The sequence below is a fragment of the Cimex lectularius genome, unplaced genomic scaffold, assembly GCF_000648675.2.
Source record: "Cimex lectularius strain Harlan isolate CLEC.00 unplaced genomic scaffold, Clec_2.1 scaffold224, whole genome shotgun sequence".
NCBI lineage: Eukaryota > Metazoa > Arthropoda > Insecta > Hemiptera > Cimicidae > Cimex > Cimex lectularius.
In genome coordinates, this window is record NW_019392750.1 from 734418 (window position 1) to 749275 (window position 14858).

Sequence of the window (14858 nt, forward strand, 5' to 3'; positions counted from 1 at the left end):
GCTTCCTCGACGTTATACGCCTCGGTGGTCCGATCCTTCATTTCCCGCGAGGCCGGGGGTAACAACGATGGTCATACGTAGGTGGATGGCCACCTTTTGAAGGGACCGATGTTCCCATCTTTACTCATGGGCGTTGAGACCCATGAGGATCTTTAACGTCCGGACTTATCCCCAAGGGGACTTCTCAGACGCCTAGTGTTCTCGAAAGAACACCAGGAAGATTTTACATGCATGGATTTGTCACATCCCTTGGCCAGCGAGGTGGTGCAATTCTAGCCAAGTTCAAAAGTGCCTTCAAAAGGGCACATCAATATATGTGCCTTAAAAAGGGTTTGTGGTTTCCAGCACAGCCTTTTAGCCATGCCTTTCACCACCCCCGGAGACATAAAGAAAGCACTCTATCTCCAGCTCCGGTTGACCGGTACAATTTGTTTACAAACCACGACCACCACGAGTCCAACCTCAATTAGTGGAGCCGCTTGGATACTCCACTCCCGTGGTTCAGTATTATTTTTAAGGTGGGAGCCCACCCGGGAGGTTATACCAACTGCCACTGATCCACCCGTTGCCTGAGGGGTGCGGGTTCAGTAACCCAGGAATCCTCTGCCAAAGGAGGAGAATCCTCTGCATTTGAGGGGACCATTAAAAATGGAATCTTGGATGAGTTGTTCAACGAAAGGGTTAGAAAGAAGAAAACATTTGCTGTTGAGTTGTTACGAGGATCACGCCGCACCTCTGTGTGTGTGTGTGTGTGTGTGTGTGTGTGTGTGTGTGTGTGTGTGTGTGTGTGTGTGTGTGAGTGTGTGTGTGTGTGTGTGTGTGTGTGTGTGTGTGTGTGTGTGTGTGTGTGTGTGTGTGAGAGAGAGAGAGAGAGAGAGAGAGTGTGTGTGTGTGTATATGTATCTTAATTACATGTCATACTACTTTTGGAGCATATAGAGGAATAAAATTAAGTAAATAAAAAACAGAAATAAATATAAATACCAAAAGACTCAGTTCAGGAAAATAAAGAATTGAGTAGAATTGGGTTTAGAAATTATAATAAATTTATTATATGCTGCTGGACGATTCTACCGTCGCAGTACGATCTTGAATTAACAAGAGCAGTGAAGGTGTTTATGAAGATTCGTGTAGTTTTATTCTAATCATTTTATAAACGGACACGCACGGCTCGAATTTTATTTTGTGATACTTTTCATTTTTTTTCCGAGGCTTAAGTAAACTGCTCGATACGTCAGCGGATTCTAAACTTCCAAACTTAATCTATACAGCGTTTCCAGCTTGTGCTGTTTCACTATCATGACGCAGATAAAAGAAGTTAAAAATGAACCAGAGATTTGAATGAGACTTACAAATATTTCATCCTAAATTCGCAAAGAAATTCATACTGTATAGATCTCAATAGACATGTAACCCTACCATGAATACCCTATAGCACCTTTTCCTTTAGGTTAAAATGTTGAAATTTTGCTTAAAATGTGCTTATCAGGTGTATTGTGTGTAGTGGATAGTGTAGTTTGTTCAATTACAATATGATCTTGACAATTTATAATATTGTGAGTTATGCACTGACGTTGTTGATGATCTAATTGTTTTCTTTCATCCTGTTTGACCTGATTTGAACAAATATTTCTTAGACAGAATATAAAACGTTTATGCCCGGTGAAGAACGCGATGTGTTGTTGCTAGAATGGACCGGTCACGACCCGGCCGAAATGCGATTGTGCAACAATAGATCAGTGAAACTTCGTCTCGACTGAGTTTAAAAAATATAACTGTACCTTTTTTTAGCGATGATCTATCAAACAACAACAGAATAAACAAAATCATTAGTTTACAATAGATGAGGCTTGTCTGTGGATAATTTTTCGTTACGGCTTATTTTATTACCTTGATTAGCATTTAATGGAATAATTTTTCCCTTCGCGACCATTTAATTCGACAAAGTTCTAATATTTAAAGCATATTTCCACTCAATTCAGATACGTCTGAAGATATATTCAATCAACTGTTACATGGAAATGTCCCATAGCGACGTCATAGGTTCATTGATAATTCTCCTCACTCGATTAATTTACTAATTCAGGGAAGACAGATTTAATTTCTTTTTTATTTTATTGCTATTACTTTAAATATTTTGATATTGATTGAATGACGTCCTTTCAAACGAGCAAAATACTTCGGAATTTTATCTAAGAGAGATAATGTTTTTACACGACTTGGCCTGGAATCGATTATGTATAATAATTAAACAAGTCAATTGTGCGATAGCTCTTGATTGTGGATCTTTGAGTTACAGTTTCGTCTTGATTTTGGTTTAAAAGCGTTATTCTGAAATTCTTTTGTGAACAAGGGATATACCGTTTTATTTCCGTTCCGGAGCATTCCTTGATATTTGAATAAGCAGATTATGTTTCCAGCTTATAATTTGTAGTATGTCTATGTATTTTATTATATTCTCCAGTTTTCGTGGTCCGCTTGACCAATTAATATCTTTCAATTAATTAAGGTTTTTAGTTGAGATAAAAAAGTCAGTGACAGGAGCGGGTTTCGAACTCACAATCTTCGACTAGATACGCTGCTGCTGTACTACTTGAGCTATCGTGACTTCGATCCACTCGGACACTAACTTCCCATCTCAACCCCAACTTTTGAATTTTCCCTCCTTTTTGCCATTTTGAAATGTGTAATCTATTTGATTCTCGGCGTCAAATGAATGTCCGAGTGGATCAAGGTCACGATAGCTCAAGTGGTAGAGCAGCGGCGTATCTAGCCGAAGGTCGTGGGTTCGAATCCCGCTCGTGACACTGACTTTTTTATCTCAACTAAAAACCTTAATTAATTGAAAGATATTGATTGGTCAAGTGGACCACGAAAACTAATGAATTGAATAAGTTAAAATAAGTATATCTTCACTCCGTGGCCATTTCAATTGTTCAACTCGTCCATAACTCTAACCTTCTTCTTAATTCTACCTAACACTTAACCCGTCCTTGACCAAATCATTCCTAAACTAGCCTGTCCCTAATCCTAACTCTACCCAACCTAACCTGTCCCTGACTTTAATATTAACTCTACCAAACGATAATATAACCTTAACCCTAACTTTACCTAATCTGTGCCTAGCCATTATACTATACTCCCCTTGGTCACTCCCCGGTAACTCGATATCGATGACGCAAAATCGGTCACGAAAAAAAGAATTGTGTATCCAGCCCAAATACATATCCATTTTAAAATGAATTTTTGTTTAGCCTTTGGTATTTGATTTGTACTACTTAAAGCGATCGGAATATTTTCTTTGAGCTAGTAACAAACGTGGAGGAAACATATCGTATGGCTGTTCGCACATTATTTTATATTAAGCTTATTTTTGAGAGACTAGATGGTCAAAGTATTCTGCGATCCACGAAGGATAAATTTATATAAAGATGAAGTTTCAGAACCGCAAATGAAGATTATATAACTTCGAAACATCGAAAATAAATGAAGTTAATCCATTTTTTCTTATCAACTCGTAACGACAGCTTGTACGTTGATACGCTTTATATTCACCTATCTACATTCACTTTAATTATCTAATTCTTTTTTAAATTTCAAAACAAATGTTTTTGAAATTGTGAAAAAAAAATCATTTTTCGCATAAGAACAGTAACGAAGTTTTCTTTCTGATTTAACGTTGTTATTTTTGCAATGTCTTACGTTGTTTTGGACCGCTTTTCAAATTGTTTTGCGCCATTTTTTCATAACATTGAATGTTCGAAAGTAGAGATAACGCTAAAACAAATCCTATTTCAATTTTTTCCTAGTTTGAGTAGTTTTTAAAAAGACTGCAGGTAAGTGTCTATCGAATTGGCGTCATACATTTGAAAGAAACAAAACATTTGTTTAATCGCCGGTTTGTCTACCGCACTCATTGTGGCGTCTATTTCACCAAGCTTACTCTCTCCTAGAGAGAATGTTGTCTCCAGTTTTTTAAGGTATAGGCCAAGCCTCTATGCTTCCTTATACCACAGATCCCTTTATTGAAGCTATTTTACATTTTTTATAACCCCTAAAATCATTAGGCTTAATTTTATTATTATTGACCTTATTATTAAGTTATTCCTTGGATATTTTCCCTAATTTATTCATTCGAATTTTAAATCGTAAACTCATAGTTTATCTGAAAACGCGTGGCAAGAAATAATCAGTTTCAAATATTTGCAATGAAAGGGATATAATTTATTCACTTATTTTTAATCAGATTTAAATTTTTGACAATTTTATTTATATCGGGACAACGAAATGCTAATTCCTAACTTGTCTTGATAAAACAATTAAAAAACAGTTCTTCTCTTTTCGATTATGGGTCCGTTTATTCTCGCTTTTTGGCTTCTGCCTTACGCATTTTTCCACAGAAGCAGTTTGTCAAGCCGATGAAACATCTCAAGTGTTAATATAGACGCAGAACAACTGCACATGCCTGATATTTTAAGAATAACAAATTGACAATGAAAAGAAGATAAAGAAAAACCGTGACTATTTTTATCTCACAGTAAATAATTTGACAATGATAATCTACCAAATGTTAAAAGAATATTATTTAGATTAATGTTTTCGATGTCCTCAATGTCACATTGACTAATCTGTCGTCAGATAAACCCAGTTATACTTAATTGTCTATAATTATTTTATCGAAGTTCCAAGTTGTGGTAGTAGAGTGATTAAGCGCCGCAGTCGTGGGTTCGATTCCCACCGCCACCCTTGGAATTTCTGGCCGGTCCCCAAAAAAATTCTGTCAACATTCCTACTGTGGCTTGTCTCATGTGTTAGACACTAAGTCAATTAAATAATAAAATCAATTGAGGTTGAGTGTTTTTGTGACGTACTTGTATTAGAACTTTATGCTTAATTTATACGTTTACCATTAAAAACCCAAATACAAATAGTTGAAGTAGTATATCTACTTGTAAACCTAATACACCCAACGGCATACTGATCAATATAAGAATTCTAATCCGACAAAAGGGACTCGTGCCAAATGGCAAGGTATTCGCTACCCATCTGACTTATCAAAATATAGCAAACTTGTTCACTTACTCTAAGACACTTTGAAGACTAGACCCTACCCTTCACTTCTCTTCGTTGCGAGGCCGCTTCTGAAGAAGACAAAGCATCCTACATACACTTAACATCTTTACTCATCCTCCTCATATAAGCAATGCCAGTCATCACGAACACATTCAGTTCTAGTCAGCCTTTTACCACTCTCTTTTCCCTTCTTCAGAAGACAAATACATCATCATACAAGTACAAACTCCTTTGAAATCTTACCAAAAAAGCTGTACTTTTTCTAACAACCAATCCCTTGGATGTCCACATCGAATAAAAAATATTAACCATCAAACCCATTCCCAACTTTTAAACACATTAGCTGTCATATCGCCATGTTTGCTACCATTATTCGGCAAAATACTTGTAAAACACCATCCCATCCCAGAAAGCTTCAATGTCATTTCATCTCATCAAGTCGGGTTTAGGCGATATCACTACGATTCAATAGGGTTGTAATCATTGCCTCCTCCCTTGAGTGGAAGGAATGCTGCTCGAGTGCTTTCCTAGGCGTGAGGAAAGCCTTCGATCGAGTATTATACCTTATTCTGGAAACTGAAGGGCATCAATTCATTTATGTTCACATCCTAAAATCATTGCGATAGGTACTTTCAAGCACGAATCAGAAAATCCTTTTCTCCTATCCATTCTTCCGTGCGGGTGTTCTTCAAGACAATATCTTTTTTCTATTCCCTATTCAGTATGCGCTGCAGATGCAGTCGAAACCGCATTCCTTTCAACAAACTTAGACCTAGTTGATATGACTTCTACGGAATGAACTGTGAGGTAAAACCAAGCATTCCACCTCACTACACTACACTATTGGGCAAGCCCTATACTTCGTGTCCAACTTCACTATCCACATAGGTTTTCAAATCCAATTTGTCCTCATCCCTGCTACCCAAATAATTTTCTTTCCGAACTCCTCCCGACAACCCTCCATGACGTCTAAAGTGCCAATGACCTCGCTATTTCCTCCCTAGTGAGGAAGTGAATATTACATTTGTAATAGTAAATAAAAGAGTATCTAAATACCTTTTAATTTTTAAGCAAAAAACTCTCATTGAAACAGTAAATATTGAAATTACAAAGGAAACAAAGATTCCAATTTTATTGCAGTTCAAGATGTTTTATTGAGAGGGTTTTGGCATATTATTCAAGATTTTTTTAATCCAGTAAGTTTAAAATAACAAAATTTAAAAAGCAATATATCTTATCGAATCTTCTTCTTTTTATTGTCGCAGGTCTCTTCAAGGGCTCTACTACATCTGAGACGCGGGCGGAAAGGCCTAAAACTTTAAGAAAACTCCGGCACGTTTATGAAAGCGGCGGCATGGCATCGGAAGAGCCACAGGAAGAGGCCAAAGGCTCTGATAAATGCGTCCTCAGCCCTTTTGACGAGCAGGAGGAATGGGCGAAAATCTCCGAGATCATGGCCTCCTTCGGGACTGGCCTCGTCAGAGAGTCCGTTTTCGTCTCAGAGCTTGAAAAGGAATTCCAAGCGAGGCTCGGTATGTACATAATTTAAGTCAGCCTGGCAAGTAGTCGTTTTCGATTAAATTAATGATCAATAAACTGCTGTTACTGAATGCAATGATTTTCTGTCGACATTTTGCCTCAGGAAAGATAGTATACGATTCAGCTATAGTTTTAATTTACTATGTAACATAACGTAAGGGAACTCGCACGTTTTTCTAGACCAACAGATTTTTTTTTTAAATTAAACTACTATCATTTTTTAATCTTTTAATGTAAGTCTTATTAGATTCTGGTAAGTAGGTAAAATAAATTTTCAAAGTAAATATACATGGGGTTCGAAGGTTTGTTTTCGGTCCAAGGGAAAATTTATCTCCTTATTTATAGCAATATGCTTTATGAGTAAAATTAAAGCTGAAGCTGGATGGAGTCGTCGGATCACTCTCTACATTTTCCAGATTTTTAGGCCATTTGCCATGAAACCCTTTACTTTTTTCAAATAGCAATCCTCGTTGTACTCAAAGCCATTAACATAATTTATGAATATCCAAGATTCTTAGAAAATGGAAATATATCGAAACCCAAATGGGGAAACCTTGTTAAAATGGATTTCCGAACAAGGTGGATTGAACGAAAAGGCAGACATAGTGGCAAGAGCGAACTGGTGCTCGTTGGGGTGAGATTTCAATCACCTTTGCTATGACTTTAGGCAGTTCGTGTTGAAAGCCTGCACGGGAAACAAGGTAAAAAATATTCTTCTAGACACTCCCGGCTCTCACAAGAGTTTCCTTCTAGAAAGAACCCGAGGTATCATTTGCGATTAAGATCGCGGGTGTTCCGAGACATAATAAAAACTAGATAAAAACCATCCCAAAAATGAGACTTAAGTCGCAAAAACCGGGTAAAAATTGGTTAAGAGTTTAGCTTCAGTGTTAAGGTGTGTTATTCCTGTCGGAGCTGGGTATCGCATTGGACCATACTAGGTCCTCTTTTATATAAGTATACACTGCCAATTGTCAAATCCATATTCCTTTGCTATCTGTTCGCAGACGACACACTTATCCTCGCATGAAAACCGAAACATAGCTAACTTCAACACCTAACCCAATCCAATAATGATCGAAGAGATAGAGAATAAAAATTAATGCAAAGCATGTATCCACTCAGCCTTTTACCCTCTGCCGTGTAACATGTACAATACTCTAATAACTTACTTATCCAGATTGTAGGCATAGTAATATATCCAGGCATGTTTCTCGATAAAAGACATGGTACCCCTACACTAGACCGAAAAGACGGGAACTAAACAAACGATCAAGACTTTCAATTACGCAAAAACTATTAATTTATAAGAACTTGGTTTGTTGTCAACCCAATTAGTGACCTAATGCCATTTCAGCATGTATTCAATAGACTTTACATTCAATAGCGAATGGTTCGGGCTTCGGGTGGCTGGAGGTATCGGACAACTTAGGTTCCGAAAGACCATCTTTCTTAGGGGCGACAAGTAGTTCCACTTCATACTGTTTTTTTAAAATTATTTTCACCCAGATGGCTCGGGATTGCTGGGCTGCTATGTCCCTGTAGGACTCCTGATTTCAATGTACTAGGCAATTTATAAATTTAAGGCGTATACATGACCCTAATGGTGAGGAAAAAGGAATAAATCACATACATCTGACATTATTATATTTTACTATTCATTTTGTTTGAAACCATAAGTTTCAGTTTTGTAAGTAGATGTTTATTATACACTGTGATCTTAAAAAACCTGAAAAAAGTGGAATAACTCCTAAGCTGCTGAGATTGGGACCATAGTTAATTAGGACTTTTTGGTTCCTTTTTGAATGTAGAATCTACTGGCAAAGTTTGTAACACGAATAGCCGAGTGAGCCGAACACCCTGTATATAAGGATATATTTCTCGAACGCTTGACGAATTTACTGTGCGTTCTTCTTCTTTCAAATCATATTTATCGCTAATTTTTCAATACAAGATTATTAGATTTTGCTTTCAAATGAACACATAATACGGTAATGCTTGACGAGATAATTGTCAGGTGAAAAGTGAATCGTCTTGTGGGCGATTTCGCCATGCTCACGTTCAGGAGCCGGGGTGATCTCAATCCTCAAACGATTCAAATCCGTTAAATGAGAAGGAAGTAGTCGATATTATACCAATGAATAGATGGAGATACTCCGGTCAGATCTAGGCGGGCGGAGATAGTAATTTACTCTAAACGAGTGGAATATCGCGAGGAGGCTGTGCGTTTCAAAATCGAATTCCTTTTGCGTTATTAATTTTTCACATTGCGATTTCGGTACTTTCCCTTTCAACTTAACACTTCAACTTGGCGTGAGTTCGTCGTGCCACTTGGAAATAACGACAATACAAGTCGCTTTCTTTCACTTTTTGTTTCGACGATAATCACGAGGGCTTTCCGCTGGGTGATTCGAAAATTGAAAAGGGTTAATTTAGCTTATAGCTTTCCCGTCGTCAAATTAACCATTTCTTGTAAACATAAAAAACACCGGTTTGTCATGTAAGCACGTAAAGTAAAATACTTACATTAAAAAAATTAAATGTAAAATTTTTGGGAACATAGAAGACCCTATGAAAATTAATTACAATCAAACTTAAAAAATTATATAAAATTAAATATAACAAAAAATAATTCTTCTTTTAATTGAGATTTTTAAAAATAAAAAATAATAAATAATATACCACAATTTAATATATTTCTCAAATTAAAAAAAATCCTTTATTTATTACTTTTCATTTTAACTGTAATTAATTTTCATATTGTTTTTAATAGCCCAATTATGTTTATATTAAAAAATAAAACTCAAATATACACGAATTTCTCTTTAAATGCTTATATTTCCTATCATCTCCTAAGTTTTTAATTTTGTAATTAATTTTCATATGGTTTTTAATAGCCCAATTATGTTTATATTAAAAAATAAAACTCAAATATACACGAATTTCACTTTAAATGCTTATATTTCATCTTCTAAGTTTTTTTAATGTCTTAAAGAAAGGGTGAGTTTGATGTTAAAAGCGGTTAATTTAAAGTTAGAAAGGGTCAATTTAAAATAAAAAAGGATTAATTTGAAGTTACAAAAGATTAATTTAAAATTAAAACTATTTTGAAGGAAAAAAGGGTTAATTTGGTACAAAAATAGTCAATTTGAAGGGGAAAGGGTTGAAAAGGGCGAATTTGCGAATTCGTAATGAACCTGTGCTCCCTTCTACAAATATATTAAATGTACGGCTTTTTACTATCAAATCAATCCATTCTTTAAAACATAAACAAGCACGTAAAACAAAATTCTCGCATTGAAAAAAATTAATATAAAATAATCAGGTCGGCTCTTGGACTTGTTCACAAACCCCAAGATTTTAGACCATTTTATCTCGGGGAGTGATTTGGTGATGTCCTCTCCTTCAAAGATTTCAAATCTGGACCTAGCATACCTATCACACTCTGTGAGGTAGTGCCTTGCCGTTTCTTCTTTTATTTTGCAGAAACGGAAAGGGATCTGGTAGAATACCCATTACGGAGAGGTGTCTTCTCAGTGGGCAGTGGCCCGTCAGGATACCTATCAGCCTCCTAATTCCCTTCCTTGAGAGAGAGAATAGCCGTTTCGATTCTGCTGGTTTGATCACCTTAACGAACTCTTTCGATTTCCTGTGTCCGAGGATAAATTTTACTCCCTAAGGAATTGTTTCATGCCCCAGTTATTAATACTCTCTTTCGCTATGTTCATAGAGTGAGGTAATACCGGTTGTGACCCTACAAAAGAAGTATTAGAACCTTCTTTGGCCAGGCCATCCGCCTTATCATTACCATAGTGTCCTTTATGTGCTGGTATCCAAATACGGGTTATCTTGTCTCAAACCTGGAAGAGATCCGATTGATACGATCTACGGTTTCCTCCACCAGTCTTGAGATTGCCAAATCTTTTTGTAATGACCTAAGACTAGCCTGACTGTCAAAAAAATTCTAATATCCTTTCCCTTAATATTATTTTCCGTAAGTATTCTACAACATACCTTAATGGCCCAGATTTCCGCCTGAAAAACGGAAGTGTTATTGCCAAGAGATGAGGAGATGCTGATTCCTAATTTAGGTATGTAGGTATGGTATTCCTGCACCACTCCCTCTACCTTTGATAAGTGCGACATCTGTGTAGCGGTCTATGTTGCGATCGTCATCATCTACACTATAAATATGGTCACAAGGGGTGACTACCTGAAAGTACTTTTCCCCGAAGGGGTTTTCATCTTTTTATCACTAACGCTTAATAATTGGCCGTTAACCTTACTCAACAGTTGTGAGATTTTCGAGTGACTTATGTTATTGCACTTATGACTCCAGCTGCCTTCGCTAATTTATCTGTAGCAGCTGGTTAGTGCTCTGATCATTAGGATCTTACACTATATAAAAATTAATTAAATCAAACATAAGAAATGATACAAAATCAAATATAAAAAACAAATTCTTCTTCTTTTAATTAGTTTTTCTATATATAAAATAATTGAGCTATTAAAAACCACAATTTTTTACACTTCTCCAATTCAAAAAAGAATCCCTTGTTTATTTTTTTTAACGAGGTTTCGAGATTATATCAACCCTCGGGGTGCCGGTGTTTTTGAAAAAAGCCCATTTGTAAGTTTCGAATGCAGGGTCGCTGGTTTCGTACCCGCAACCTTTACCTTACAGTGATGAGCGCCGTGTCAACGCCTAAACCGTTGCGGCCACCAACGCCCTCTCCCTTGTTTATTATTTTTCATTTTAATTGTAATTAATTTCTATATGAAAATATTTAAGAGCCCAATTATTTTATATTTAAAAATCTCAAATATACAAGAATTTCACTTTTCATAATTTATTTTTATATTTAGTTATAATTAAATATGATTTTTAATTTTAATTGTAAGTAATTTTCATATAGCCTTTCAAATATCCCAATTATTTTACATTTCAAATAAATAAAGGTTGATTTGAAGTTAAAACTGGTTAACCTAAACTTATAAAAGGTTAATTTAAAATTAACCTTTAATTTAGAATTAAAAACGATTAATTGAAGGAAAAGAGAATTAATTTGGTGCTAAAAGGTGTTACTTTAACGGAAAAAAGCTTTATCAGAAAATCTTCTTTTTCGTATCAAAATAACCCTTTTTACTTTTAAATTAACCTTTTTTTAACCTCCAAATTGGCATGAGGTACGGGGCACGCGAAGAGATTCATAGAAGGACCATCCACAAAACTTACAAAAGAATTACTGGAAGGCAATCGCAACCGAACAAGGATTCTGGTTGGACTCCTAACAGGGTATTCTTGCCCATATATACTCGATAGCCCTTAAAAGGACATGAGGATCTTTAACGTCCGCACCTAACCTTTCGGCCCAAACGGACGTTTTGATTCTCAAGATAGAGATGACGCTCGCAACTGGATGGGTGTTACAGCCGCAAGTTTTGGTGTAGAAAACCGAGACGAGCCTCACTCTCCGCTTGTCCATTCCGAGTGGATGGGGCTGCATTAAGCATCAGACCGTGTGCCGCCCGGAAAGGGATAATAATCTCTACCTCCCAGAGTATCGGGCTCCTCCAGCGTAAGAACTACCGGATTCTGCCCTCTGAAGGAAACCGATAACGGTACCACCGAGTAACAGGTTCACCCTAAGTTCTCGCCTGGAGTCTCACCTCAAGCCACTACGAGTCCATTCCCAAGTAGCAGGTATGGACTTGGAATATTTTGCTTCCCCGTAGGTCCCCCCCTGCACCCTCTCCCTATGAAGACACGATCTGCCACTCTAACCCACGTGTGCCTCTGATCTCCAGCACCCGCCGTCCACTGCAGACCGGAAGGCAAACACGAATCCAGCCTGTGCTTTAGAGAGGTTGCCACACTCTCAAGGCTACACCGTTATGTTGCGCCTGGAAACCCTCCTTGCATCCAAGGGTTGGGAGAGATCTTAAGGAAATATAGGTGCCGTAGCACCAGGGTTGAGAAAGGTAAGTGACCTTGGCCACCCTTTACCACCCATTGTCACCGTGACCCCACATTTTCCTTACTGCCACTCAAGAAGCCACATGCACTGGATAGGAGTACAGACAGAAGAAATACTGTGAAGATACTGCCAGGAAGAGGAGGAGACCGCAGAACACATTATATGTGTTCTATGTTCATTCTATGAAAGTGCAGGTTCTTGCAACTATGGCAAGAAAAACCACAAGCCACAGCCTACAAAGAGCCGCCGGCAAAGGTATGGAGGCTGATTAAAAACCTGAAGCGGGCCAGTGAGTTATAAATAGCAGGGAAGCACAATAGATCTATTCAGGTCGATGGGCTGTAGGCCTTGTTGCCGCCTCTTTTATCCCTATCTCCCTACCTCCAAATTAACACCTTTTAATTTCAATTTTTAATTTCAAATTAACTGTTTTTAATATATAATTGTTGATTATAAATTAACTCTTTCTTTACAACATCAACAAATAGTTGGGCTCTAAGAAGAACATGTGAAAATAAATTGCAATTAAAATAAAAATTGATTCTCTCACAGTATTCTACAAAATATTCCACTTGTTCTACGAGTTGACATAAAACTAACATTTTCCTAATCAAGAGTCAGCGTTAATCCTGTTTGTTCTGGATGCACGGATCGCTACACATACTTTCGCTCATATTACTCAGCTTTTATAGATAGACTGTCTTATTCTCCTTACATAAAAAACGATTATTTTGCAAATGTATAATTTAGTTTTCTAACAATCGTCAAATACTAATTACAAAACAGTCAATCTGCCTCCAGTCATAAATTTCTTACACACAATGTAAATAGCAAACAATTTTGTTGAGAAGTCTAATTTATCGTTCAAAAGCAATAATGATCTCATGAGCCGTTAGTGGAAATCTATTGATATAACTTGCTCAACGCTCCACAGTCCCACAATTTTCTCATATTTTCAACTGCCTCTTACGGTTGTTAACTAGGATTAGATATTACTATGCAGCATCGACCTATTTGGTATTCAAGGGGCGTAGTGAGATCCCATATTCCTCAAAAATGTGTGTTTGTGATTCAGCAGGTTGCGCTGTGTCATTACTCTTTTTTCCCGTCTGGAAACAGCTGAAGGACTAATAATTTTGAAAAGAACAAAACACTTCAATTTAGAAATCACACATACGCTCTCCTTCCTTTTAAAAACGTCAAGTCACAATTACTAGCAATTTGGTATAAATAGCGGTATTAAACACGAGTGCATAGAGGTTTTCAGAAATATGAAAATTCAGATTAGGATACTATTCACAAAACCAATAAATTAACATTAATGAGCTTATGAATCTATTTGTTGAAGCTGATAACTGATAGCTGGTAATCATTGTCACTCTGTCACTCTGTCACTCTGTCACTCTCTCACNCTCTCTCTCTCTCTCTCTCTCTTTCTTTCTCCCTCCCGCCTCCCTTTATTTTGCCTATTTTCAGGCATCGGAAATCTGTACCAAAATATTCAAAAATAATTGTAGTTTAATTTTTTTAAATGATAACAAAGTTGATTTTTTCGTAGAAAAAGTGTTTATCATAATGGCCGTAAATTAAATGAAATATAAAACCTGATCATATTCTATAGGTATGCGCGGCCACAGCCTGACGGACATGATCCTACTACAATCGGATATATAATAACAATATACATCTGAAAATTTCTTGACTGTCTCATGAACCGCATCTTAATCACGACCTCGTCCTAATTAACGAAATCAAATTAAACTAATTTTCAACTCCACCAAAGCAAATAAAATGAAACATATATTATAAATCAAAGGTACTCAATCCTGTGAATCCTTATTCCTCGGGATCTCTCGCACACCTGAGTTCCGAGGTCCAGTTCTCTCTCCCTCTTATTGTTTATCCGAGATACCCAATCCTAATCATTGGGCTCGTGACATTATTCATTTTTATGTCAAGTTAATTGTAAACTTTAATAATACAGAATAAATAAATCTTTTTTTAAAAAGTTTTTTAAAAACGATTTATTTATTATTGTTACGGCCAATGCCGTGGAAAGAAAAAAAATATTAATTTAAAAAATTAATGAAACGTTAATAAAATAAATTTAAGAAAATTCTACATTAAAATAAATGACGGGAGAGATTCATAAGGGACTTACCACCTTCCTTCAGATGACGGCTGTAAGAAACGTAGGGAGCTCGGGCCCGATTCCACTGGCTTCGCCGCAGAATATCCGATGATTTCAGTAGGAAGAGAACAGGACTG

General features: G+C 36.7%; 1 protein-coding gene across 5 annotated transcripts in view; it reads left to right on the forward strand.

The window, feature by feature from the left end:
* LOC106668900 (ankyrin repeat and sterile alpha motif domain-containing protein 1B-like) overlaps positions 1-14858 on the forward strand; it is a 136159-nt gene that overhangs the window by 96388 nt on the left and 24913 nt on the right. For all 5 annotated transcript variants that reach the window (XM_014398057.2, XM_024227242.1, XM_024227241.1 and 2 more), the window contains one exon: positions 6339-6605. In XM_014398057.2, the coding sequence (XP_014253543.1) occupies positions 6339-6605 (267 nt within the window). The remainder of the gene's footprint in view (positions 1-6338; positions 6606-14858) is intronic.